At 33.2% G+C, this 12962-nt stretch overlaps 1 protein-coding gene across 1 annotated transcript; it reads left to right on the forward strand.

Annotated features, from left to right (window-relative positions):
• Positions 1-3155: 3155 nt before the first annotated feature.
• LOC143203669 (pancreatic triacylglycerol lipase) lies at positions 3156-7295 on the forward strand. The gene is made up of 3 exons (XM_076415923.1): positions 3156-3252; positions 6241-7099; positions 7152-7295. The coding sequence occupies exons 1-3, from the start codon at positions 3183-3185 to the stop codon at positions 7231-7233; spliced, it is 1011 nt and encodes a 336-aa protein (XP_076272038.1). The 5' UTR covers positions 3156-3182; the 3' UTR covers positions 7234-7295.
• Positions 7296-12962: the final 5667 nt, after the last annotated feature.

Raw genomic sequence — 12962 nt, forward strand, 5'->3', positions numbered from 1 at the left:
TAGTGCAACCCCATATTTGCACCCCATAGGTCCAAATTGGCTTTATAATTGTATTATAGATCAACCTCTTTGATTTTAGATCAAGTTGGGAGTATCTTCCGACTAACCAGTATAGTTGTTTTATTTTGGTTCTAATGTGTTTTGCTTTTTGTCTAACGTGATGCTTCCAATTTAATCTACCGTCAGGATGGATTCCAAGGTATTTTGCTGATTCTGCTTGAGGAATCGGGCATCCATTGAGTGATATAATTAAGTTTTTATTATTTCGCCTTAATGCAAAATTAACGTGGACAGATTTGGAGCTATTAAGTTGAATTTTCCAATCTTTTGTCCATTTGTAGATTTTGTTGACTGCCACTTGTACTTTTTCTATTGCCTCTTTTGTTGTTGGAATGTCAACAGTGTAGAGCAGATACAGGAGAGGTCCTAAGACGCTACCTTGTGGAACTCCAGCCGAGATATTTTTAAATGTCGAGAACGCCTTTTCGTGCGATACTCTAAATTTTCTTCCGAATAAATATGACTCCAGCAATTGACAATAGTTACGCGGTAACAATTTGCTCATCTTACAGATTAATCCCAAATGCCAAACCCGATCAAAAGCTTGTGAGACATCCAGGAATATTGCAGGGCAGTATTTCTTTTCTTCAAACGCTCTTTCAATAGCCGCAGTTACACTGTGCACTTGATCGATAGTTGAATGGTGATTTCGAAAACCAAACTGGAAATCTGGTATTATTACCAAATGTTTAACACGTTTATATATCAGCTTCTCAAATAGCTTTGATATTGCAGATAGTAGCGAAATAGGCCTGTAAGATTCGACTTGTTCTGCAGGTTTGTCAGGTTTTTTGACCATAATTATTTGTATTTAGATAATTAAAAAATATTTGTTATGTCACAATTAATTAAAAATGTAATTGCTACTTTAAGGGAATTTATTTCTTTAAAGAAATCTGTTTTAATTGAGTTTCCAACTCATTATATTTAACACATGAACTGAAAAGTACCGGGAGTAACAAAGAAAAGACGGTATATTTCGGGTTATTTGGCAACACTTCTAAAAAAGAGACAACATGCAACATTTATCTACAATCTCCATTAAGTAATTCCACAGATTACAAATTTGAGGCTGATATGGGAGCAATGTAGTAGCGTAGGCGCATTAGCGATTCTATCAAGGACGTTTTGTTCAAGGATGGGGAATGTGTAATTAACGATGTGCTGTCTGTAGATCTATCTCTTATTTAATTTCTAGATTTTGCGATAAAAATAACGTATCAGTTATTTTGAAAGACATCTTAAAAAGTATATACACTTAAAGCGTTAAGTTTCAATCCGTAACGATTTTAACATTAAATTTTAAAAATTATTGTCTTTTGTAAAAATCACTATATTTTTGAGTCAAACAAGTACATGCAATATTAACAGGAAAAGGCTTAATATATTCTAATATATTAATATAACAAGTGGGGCAAAAGTCCAGCTACCACTTTGATTGCACACCATCTTAGTTATGTGACGTTTACCTCAGTTTCGCTTTAACCATTGTATTGTGTAGACATTCAAATTTTATTATTACAAATTCCATTGTTAACACTCAGTGGAAATTGCGTCAAAAATATCCTAATCGTCCAGTGCCTCACAAAACCATCATTTATCGTTTACATGCGAATTTTCGACAGTACGATACGACAGCAGACAGTCTTCGTTCTGGAAGACAACGGACGTCCCGTAGCGCTGAAAATGTGGTTCTGGTGCGCGATAATGTTGCAGAGTCTCCAGAAATATCATTTCGGAGACATGGTTTTCAGTTACACATTTCTGCATGCAGTTTAAGGCGAATTTTGAAAACTAATTTGAAAATGTTCCCGTATAAAACTCAATTAGTCCAAAAATTGCTACCGAGAGATCTTGATCAACGAGTTGAGTACAGTAATGCCATCCTAAGGCTGTGTGGTGAAATTGAAAATTTAAAAATTTAAATGGTTTAAATTGATAATGAGCAATGAAGTCCATTTTCTTCTCAGTGGCCACGTCGATAAACAGTACAGTCGGTTTTGGGGAACACAGAATCCTCAATTAATTCATGAAACATCATTGCATCCACTAAAACCAACCGTATGGTGTCGTATTCATGCTGAAAATGACCAAGGTGTCGTAGTTACTGCCGAACGGTACCAAAACATGATTCAAAATTTTCTTGTGCCTGAAATGGAAGGACTAGGGGACGTGTTATTTCAGCAAGATGGGGGACAGCACACACAGCTCGTTCAACAACTCAATTATTGAATGACGTTTTTCCACGAAGACGCGCGAAGTAGCGATATAGTATGGCCCGCCAGATCTTCGGATTTAACAGCACCAGACTTTTTTTATGAATTTTTGTGTGATGTTAATAAGCCTCAAACGATTCACCATCTTTAAAACAATGTTCGTCATGAGATTGAAGAAATTCAGCATCGGATGTTATACAGGTTGTAATGAAAAATGCCTTAAAAAGAGCCAAAACTTGCATAGCGAATCGCGTACACCATTTAGCCGATATAACTTTTCAATTACAGTGAGCAAAAAATGTAAAGATCAAATTATTTTTTGATGAAAAGCAAACTTACTTAACTTTTTCTTGAGCAAAGTTATAGGCAATCAAAATGGTAGCGGGACTTTTTCCCAACCAATGTCAACAAATGTGACGTCATAGTGTGGTCACGTGAAATGAAGGAACCAATGAAAGCAAAATATTTTTTCAACAAATTTACACTTGAAATTGACCAATCAAATGTCGTGTTTTGAGCGCCCCCAATGATTTGACCTGCCGAAACATTTCTCCATATTACTATACGAGATTCATTCTCCTAATTTTTATTTGTAGTTGTGCTAAAGTATGCACACGTATCATGACAATTTATATATATTTATAGTCACGCCGGCATGGTGTCACTATTCCTTTTTCTTTAACCAGTAACCTCTCTTTCTATACCGCCTTATATAATAAATTATATAAATAATATTATAATAATAAATTAAGTAAAATTTTATTGTTATATAGAATTACAATAGAGGATATGATATTATGACAAAGTTATCTGATAAAAAATCACGACTTTATCAACACAACGAATATATAAAAGTGAAAGGAAGAATTATAGTTTCAGACAGTTTCGTCTAATATAGGAAACAAGATGAACATCTACACAGCAATTGGTATCGTTTTGCTTATTGCGCTCTGCAGATCTGATTTCGAGCAAAGTGGTAAGTATATTATGTATCAATTTATTCAAATAATTGTAACTAGTAATCTTCTCTTTCGTAAATAATCGCAAAAACATTAATCATATAATAGTTTGACATTACCCATTAATTTAAAAAAATGAAAAATATCCGTTAAGTTTAATTTATTGAATCATGAAATAAAATGACCTTCAGCCGTCCTATTGTACTCAGTCTAAAAAATTAGAACCTTAAATAAAATATTGCTGGATTAATTATATCTCACATAAGAATATTAATTATATCGACGGCTGCAATACGTAGGACGGCGTTTTTGTGTCTTTTTTATGATTTTTTTTAACCAATTAAAAATAAATTTATTTCAATTATATTTTGAGAACATATTGTACATGTATTTCACAGTTTATAAAGAAATTTTCAAAAAGTTTGAGTTTTCATCCAGGTAGGTGATTTATGTAAGTTCTGGAGGTCATAATTTTCACCCGAAACAAATTTTTCAAAAAAAAAATACTTTTTTAAAGTGTCTCTTCTATGTGAACTAATATTTTTAAGAGTTAAAAATACACTTATACATTAAACTAGTTCGTGTGGTTTGGTTCGCTTCAATCTTCTGATTTCTTACCTGTTGTCCAGTAGCTTTATTGCTTCCACGTTGCTATGTTTTAGCAACCTAGTTTCATGTTTTATGGCGAAATCTTGGATCACTTCGTGTATCCATTTAATTCCGAGATCATGGTGCCCCTTTTCTTTGGTTACGTAGCGATAAGCATTAGTCGTAGAATCGTAGAACTTTGTTTTGGGTGCGTTGGATTACTAGTTGGTTTGACGTTTTAGTGCAACACCATATTAGCACCTGATAGGTCCAAATAAGCTTTATGATTGACTGATAAATCACACTCATTGATTTTGGATCAAGTTGAGAGTATCTTCCGATTAACCAGTACTGTTGCTTGAGTTTGAGTCTAATTTGCTCTGCTTTTTGTCTCACATGATATTTCCAGTTTAATCTACCATCCAAATATATTCCGAGGTATTTAGCTGATTTTTCTTGAGGAATCGGGCATCCGTCAAGTGATGTAATTAAGTTTTTGTCAATTCGCCGCAACGCAAAATTAACATGGATAGATTTGGAGCTATTAAGCTGTATTTTCCAGCCTCTATTCCATTTATAGATCTTGTTAACCGCTGCTTGTACTTGTTCAATAGCCTTATACAGAGATACATCTTTTGACACCATGTGAACTAACACTAAAAAAAGGTAAAAGAAAATGAATATTTATATTCGGAATGTGAAAACCATAAAATGTACATCCAATAAAAAAATAGTAAAATGAAAATGTGAATTAGAAACATTGGAAAAGAGCTAGAATGTACACAAATTCGAAAAAAATATTTTCCTGAAATACTTCTTTGAAAGTTAGAGTAGCATTAGAGGTAAGTTTACGGCAATAATTAATTAACTTATACAAGTTACTAATTAATCAGTTATCCAAGCATTATATTTCAGTCCTTCATCAGCTTCATATGTGCCACTTTCGATTTGCTGCTGCTGTTTTCGAACGTTTCGAGCTTCTTTACTGTCCAGAGAGCTACGCCGATTTTGTCGGATTAGGCGTCGATTATCAACTTCTAAGGCATAATTGAAGCTTCTGCTAACAACAGTAATATTAAGCTGGTTGAGAAAAGTTCAAATACTGAAAGTTCATTCATTAAATAAGCACGCAGACAAATACGCTCAGACGTCAACGATTTTTAAACCAGAAAATGTTTTGTAGCCAACTGTTGAATTGAAGCTTTTATTTGCATTCTGAGTATGGCCAATTAAACATCTATAGAGTAAATCATCCCTCGATAAACCTTCATTTTCACTTTCTTCTTCTTTCTTTTTTTTTCTTTCCTTTCACTTCTTTCTTTTCTCCTTCTTCATTTTCACTACAGCTATTTGACTGTCGATTTGTATATCGATTTCCTTGAAATGATCTTATACAAAGTCTAGTACTACAGTTTGAACCATCGTGCTCGATTTTCGGATACGAAGACATTTTTTGTATAAATAAAATGTCCGCTATGAAAGTTGATTTAAAAATCATTTTAAAATTTATTTTTGCTAGGTCACTACTATATCCATACATTTTTATCCAAATTCTCTATTTTTAAAAGAAACAAAGAATTCTTCCTTGACCATCGGACATTTACTCGTACTAAAGCGCTTATCACTATTGTATGGTTTTTCTTTGTAATTTCCAGAGTATATTCTTGAATAGTTGTAATATCGATTTGTGAAACAATAAATATGAATTTTTGAAGCCTTTGCACCTGTCCCCACCCCCCTTAATTTAATTAGGTCTCTTTGGATAATATTGTGTTCGATTCATATTTTATATTTTTTATATCAAAACTTTTAAAAAGATTTTATTAAGTAAAATGTTGAAAAGTACGTTTGAAATACAGGCAGTTGTTCTTTGTTTAACACCAGAGCAAAATATTTTTAAATATTTGTTCAATTTACATTAATTGTAGATGATATTCTTGGTTAGATGATAGCTGTAAATATCGCGGCATTCAGCTGTTATTTTTCGTTCCTCCATATTTAATTAATTTTAATTTATCAGTGAAAGAACTCTTCCAACAATGCGTCACTTTCACGTTACTCTCACTCTCATATATAGTTGAAAACAAAATCGAAAAATATGATTAATTTAACTATATAATGGGGCAGTATCACCATAAGTTGTTGAAAGCGTTTAATAGACTAAAGTATACACTAAATAAGTCAATAAAATTGAATGGAAGACTTTTATTATGTCGAGAAATGTGAAAACCGACTAATCTTACAGTTAAGTCAGATCATGCAAAGGTTCTTTATGTTGGAGATCAAAATACATGCAAGTACTTAATGAAGATAAAATTTAGTAATAAAATCTATTGATCAACGGCTGTTTTGTTCTACGTTTTCTTTCTCCATAATATCCCTTTATATTAACGTTAAATATTTTTGTAATTTTAAAGGATTAGCTCGGGATAGTCTGACTGGTATCGAAGATTTACTCAAAGCAAACCAATACTCGCAACCCAAAATATCGACCAGATTGAGTTTATACATCGATGGTGCCATAGAATTTTATGTATATACGAATTCCAGTACGACCAAGGTGTACTATAATGAAGCCAGTCTATTAAGCTCCATAAGCGAATTTAACACATCCTGGAACACAGCCTTCGTTATTCATGGTTGGATTAACTCACACACTGATCTAATAACGCTGATTGATGCTCTAGTAGAGCATGGAGAAATAAACGTTATCGCTGTGGATTGGGCAACTTATTCGTATCTGGGATACGTAGCATCCGTCACACTGCTTTCGAGTGTTGGTGGTACAGTCGCTAAATTCATCGAAGGCATGCAGGAAGCTTACGATTATTCTCCCGACTCAGTGATAATAATGGGTCACAGTCTAGGATCGCATGTATCAGGATTTGCTGGTAAAAGCTTGAATGGCAGCGTGGGCGTCATTATAGGTCTCGACCCAGCTGGACCACTTTTCCTTGAAGCCCTTCCCGGCTCTCGTTTGAATGCCACCGATGCCCAATACGTTCAAGCAATTCACACCAATGCCAAAATGTTTGGGGTGGATTATAATTTGGCCGATGATGACTTCTGGGTCAATGATGGATCTGTGCAGCCTGGCTGTGATAACGTGTTTGAACTGATCATGTGTTCCCATAACAGATCATTTATCCTCATGGCAGAATCCATTAATAACGATAATTTTTACGGTGTGGAATGTGATAGTTATTCGGATTACTTGGATGGTGAATGTGCTAACAATACTGAGCTAAGAATGGGGAGTCTTATCTACAACACATCGTAAGTAGTTATTTAGGTGATAATGTTAAATAATCCATATGTCAATTTCTAGATCGACTGGGGTATTTTATTTAAACACAAGTTCCACGTATCCTTATGCTCTGGGTGATATCTATGGCGATTATGATGAGTAAAACGTACCCAACTTACGATATTTTAGTTTATAATTGTAAACTTTTATTTACAATATACCTAAATAGTATGTATTGTTTCCTATCACATGCTAATAATATTTTAACTGTTCCTTATTATCCAGTTGTTTAGTATACAAGCTATTTTACCATCACTCAGTCATGATTTCACTAAAATAAGTCTGTATTAATTAGTGCTAAGTGACATTAAGGGAGACTTTGACTTTCAAGTCTTGCCATCCGTGACGATGAACCGCACTGGTTTTGGTCTCAATGACTGTTATCATCGAATTCTTCAAAGCCGCAAAATACATAACTTTTTGTGGAAATGCTTTGACGTCTGATTTTAAATTTAATTATTATATTTTCTTTTACGTATGAACTCCAGGTTATTTAAAAAATCTCCTGGTGTTTCTTCGATTCGGCTTTAATACTTACTATTCTAACATGTCAATTGAAAAGTCCCCGCCCTGACACATAGATGGCGCTACTAGAATGAAATCCATATGTTTTTTAGTTAGCCCTAACTCTGAGTGTATAAATTTATTACCGGTTGTTACCGACGAAAACATACCGTACATCATATCATTCACAAATATTTGGGTATAAGAAAGCTCTGCAAAACTCACTTTTGACTAAAAAGAACAACGAGTTGATGATTTGGAGCAGCGTTTGAAGATGATCAAGCGTAATAAACCCGAGTTTTTGCATTGATATGTGACAATGGATGAAACATGGCTTCATCATTTCACTCCGAAGTCCAGTCGACCGTCCACGCTTCAAAGCGTGGGAAAACACAACAGTCGACTGGCAGTGTTATGGCGTCTGTATTTTGGGATGCATATGGAATAATTTTGATTGAATACCTTGAAAAAGGAAGGATTATCAACAGCGACTATTACATAAAATTATTGGACCGTTTGAGGGACGAAATCGCCGAAAAACGGCCGCATTTGAAGAAAAAGAATGTGCTGCTTCACCAAGACAATGCACCGTGTCACAAGTCAGTGAAAACGATGGCAAAAATCCATGAATTGGGCTTTGAATTGCTTCTTTATCCCAGCGACTCTTTCCTGTTCTCAGATCTCAAAGGAATGCTCGCTGGGAAGAAATTTTCGTTTGAATGAAGAGGTGATCAACGAAACTGAGGTCTATTTTGAAGCAAAGGACAAATCGTACTAAAAGAATGGTATCGAAAAGTTGGAAGGTCGCTATAATCAGTGTATCACCTTTGAAGGCAATTATGTTGAATAAAAAAACTGATTTTGCCAAAAAAATTTATGTTACTATGATAGGCCGGGGACTTTTCAAAAGACTTGTTATGTCTCATGTTAATAAAATTGTACTAGTTTCTAATTACTCAGCTATTTGCAAACTATTTTATATCTATCGAACTATTGTCAATTGCTAGAGTGTCTTTTCAAAAGAAAATATAATTTTTCTCATGGAAATGAACTTCCAACACTGCCACAGTACTTGGAATATTTGTCGATAGCGCATTCACTGTGGCAAAAGTCATATCTTTTCCTAGAGTTATAAATAAATTACAAATAATAATCAACAAAATCAACAAATGGATTAGAAATTGACAATACAGCTTAGTAGCTAGAAATCTGTTCATGTTAATTTTGCATTGCAAGTTCACGAATCATCAATATCATAGAAAAATCACTAGAAGAAAATAAAGTTTGTTCTGCAATATTTTTAGATGTTGCTCAAGCTTTCGATAAAGTTTGGCATGAGAACAGCTTAAAACATAAGATTAAAATGCTTCTTCCTGACCGATGTACAACAATGTTCGTCATATATAATTGACCGACACTTCAGAGTCAAACAAGACCTATTATGACTTGAGGAAAATAAAAGCAGGTTTGCCACAGATAAGTGTATTGGACTTTTTTTTCCTGCTGTACACTCGAGACTTGCCTACATTGAGATGTGCCTCAATGTTGAGGTTGTCTACTAGATAATGAAAGCTTTGTCAGTAGATTAAAGAAGTTAAAGCCATTTTATTTAGTTCAATGAAGTTCTAAGTAAAACTCTCAAAGTGCACACTAAAACAGTTAGATTTTAAAAAATTGCATTGCAGCGAAATGGAAGAATCTAATTATATCCCTTGAGGATAGATTAAGTCATGAAAGAAAATTATTAAATCGCAGCAACGTTTAAGTTATACAACAACTGAATAACTCGCGATTAGTTAAAATATTAAAACGAACCAAACCACACGAGCTGTGATCATTCATTCATATATTCATTCTATGATTATTATGATTCATTCTAGCGGAGGGAACTATCGACCAGAACACCAGAACAAAAAACTAACGACTAAAAAAAATAATTACTATTGAACCGTTTGTCTGTTTTTTCAATTCGTGATATCAGATGAAGATATATATATATATATATATATATATATATATATATATATATATATATATATATATATATCATCTTCAAATGTAAGATATATGAAATGAACGTATATAATTTGTTAGAACCGATTTTATACAATCGATTTGGTGAAGGTGTTGGGCAATTAAGACACTGGATTCAACCGAGCCGCTCTCTATTTATTTCTACAAAGAGCTCTGTCAAAGCCTCAACACAGAATGAATCTAGATGGCGGGATCTTCATCCTATCCGGATGGCTTTAACACGAGCATGCGCCGTAGCGTTCATTATAATTTACAGAAAAAATTTTTAATATCGACCTATGCAACCATATATACATGAGGACGTTGCATGTAGGCGCATCCACCAAATTATTTATATGCCCAACATATTATTTATTTGTGATTTATGATAAAGTTAATGATAATGAACAAATACATTTTGTTTGACTATTTATTAGATTATATATCATCATGTATTAATTAATAGTGAATTTGTGGAGGGCCCTTTTCTCGCGTTAAGCTAAGGGTATCTGCCAGCAAATTTATCTCAAATTAAAAAACAACTTTCTCTCGACACATAAGTATAAGTACATTATCACTAACACATCACGCAATAAGTTCAGAATCTGACATATACATGATCACATAATAAATATAAATTTAACTTTGTTAACAAATTTGAAGCAATATTTCGGACTGTCCAATATATAAATGATACTACAGTAGTTTCTTCGATCCATTTGATTGTTTTATTTCATTTGTATGGTACGTAAATAAACAACATTTATTTTTGGGTGCATTTAGGATTTTTCTACATTTTTGTGATTAAATTATCATCAAAATTAGTTCATCATAATGCATTTCCTTGTTAGGAAGTATATTATTTTTGTTACAATTTTTTTTATAAATTTTACCTATTTTGCGTCTAATAAATGGGTGATAATAATATAAATATTGGTCAGAGTATTAACCTGAAATCTGTTCAAATAGAACAGTGTCAACATTTTTGAGTTTAATGTAATTACAAAAAAGATTTTTATCGGAAAGTCAATCAACTTTTTAATAGTATCATATTGCATTGTACTTTAAAAGTATGTTTAAGAAAGTAGTAATCAATTTTTTAAGGGGATAATTGATTTAATGAAATTTATTTTGTCTAAATACCTAAATCTTATCAATAAATACTGTGGTTTAAGGCTATTTAACCTACACTTCCTAATAATTAGGCTTTAAAATATAGATTTTGATCAGAATATCATATTTAGATGAGATTTAGGATGGGATAACTCAGATATAGCCTACCGGTGGGATTAAGTTTATAGAGGCAAGATAGCATGCCTTATAAGCATGTTTGTCAAAAGTTAAGATATGTATTTAAGTGTTTTAAGTGACCTCTGTATAGTTTAAGCTGTCTCCTTCATTTTATTTCTAGCCTTATTCCTTTATTCCTAACAAATATCTTTTTAAAATTATAAATTTTACACCTTTTGTTGCAATACTCCTAATGTATTATGTAACACATAACATATATATATATATATATATATATATATATATATATATATATATATATATATATATATGTCCGTCGAACATTTCTACAATTGGTGATCCCGACGTGATCAAAGTGCCTGACAGGTAAATCAGCTCAACATAAGCCACTCTACAGGTGCTTGATAGGTGCATGGAAGGATAACACGAGGAAGGGAACCCATCAACATCATATTATCGACGACATCCCACGAGACCAGCCTGATGGACGAAAACCGCAGAAGCCCTTCATGTATAATGGCAACACATGAACACCCTTGCATCACAAAACGGGACACGTAAGGCACCACATTTATAGGTACCCTCAAACAAAGCTAAACATCCCAAGACGAACGACGTCCTGCTACAACTTCGATGGCAGCTGATCCTGTAAAACTCCTCGCTCAGGTTAGGATCCCCATCTCATCATCAGCCCTGGGCGTTTCTTTGCTTAATTGCAGGTGCACTCCGGAACCTGCACTACAGAGGTGCGTTCCACGGCAGTTCCACTAAGAGGGGAGTTATGTGACGACCGCCACAACCCTTTAGGCCACCACGCATTAACCCACAACAAGTTAAAAGGTTGGCAACGCCGGTGGATTGGTACCATGCGCTTCCAGGCTATAAAAGACCATCACGACGACGTCTCGCTCTCTTTCTCATTTTCCCGCTGTTAAAAGAAATAGCCCTTGTGTCGTGTCGGACCAGTTTCTGTAAATAAAGAATTCCACGTGGTCCTTGTTTTTTTACTAAGTTATTGTGTGGGTCGCATTGCATAGAACCCACATTCTCCAAATTCCAGAGACATCTATTGAATTGTCTTGTTTTTACTCAATGATATATGACGGCTAAACTTTCTGAACCTAACCCAGTAATCCATAAAGCATTATATACAGAATTAACTTAAATTGGTTCGTTAATCGTCCCACAAAGACATTTTAGACTAATTAGCTAAATTAACGATATACTGTGAGTTATAATTGTTTTTACCTATATGTGCACAATTATTTATATAAAACATTTGCGTCCATTTATAGATGTGTGTTTTTTTTACAGAAACACATAACATGAAACAACAGAATAAATTAAATGTGTTTAAATGGGGCAATAGCTAAATTATATTTTGGGTAAATATGACTATATTGCATGAAAAGTTATAGTACAAAGCCATTCCATATATATATAGTCCTAAATTTTATGGCCCTTTATAGGGCGCTATCAATTAAAAACTTATTTATTTGGAAGGGATTAATTTACTTAAATAAATGTATTTTCATTAAGATACTGAATACATAATTTGGCTTAAGGCTACAACCGAGATAGTAAAGCATTAGCTCAGAAATATTCATTCTTCAACAAGTATTTTTTAAAATAAACTTAATACTCTTTTTGTTTGCATTCAATTATACATTAATATAAAATAAAATAATACAATTCGTGGTAATACAAACAAGTTGAGTCTAATTTTATAAACAAGACAGTATCTCATGCTTGTTTTATTATATCGTTACAGAGTAATTTTGATATATATCATACATTGATTTAAAATATCACTTTTTGGTATGTTTTCTCCATTTTGACATATCGTATAATTTAACCGTTTTAAATATTCGATCGACAATTTCTACAATAAAATTTAAAAAATAATTATAACTTTCCTCAATATATTTTTGTATTGAACAAGCAAATAAAATATTAACAGGTGTTGACTTAGTCTGCTTTCAGTATGAGGAAACAAAAAGATAGCAACTTTAATACATCTTATTTAAATTGATAGCACTAAAAGATATGAAAAAAGGGAAAAGG

Source organism: Rhynchophorus ferrugineus, unplaced genomic scaffold (assembly GCF_030347505.1).
Source record: "Rhynchophorus ferrugineus isolate W39M unplaced genomic scaffold, kcgeb_rfMv2 rfM10, whole genome shotgun sequence".
NCBI classification, from domain to species: domain Eukaryota; kingdom Metazoa; phylum Arthropoda; class Insecta; order Coleoptera; family Curculionidae; genus Rhynchophorus; species Rhynchophorus ferrugineus.

Bases quoted from the DNA above. Each gene is read 5' to 3' on its own strand.
- LOC143203669 (XM_076415923.1), top strand. From the start codon at position 3,183: ATGAACATCTACACAGCAATTGGTATCGTTTTGCTTATTGCGCTCTGC. The intron at 3,253-6,240 runs GTAAGTATATTA...GTAATTTTAAAG, and splicing joins ATCTGATTTCGAGCAAAGTG to GATTAGCTCGGGATAGTCTG. The intron at 7,100-7,151 runs GTAAGTAGTTAT...GTCAATTTCTAG, and splicing joins AGTCTTATCTACAACACATC to ATCGACTGGGGTATTTTATT.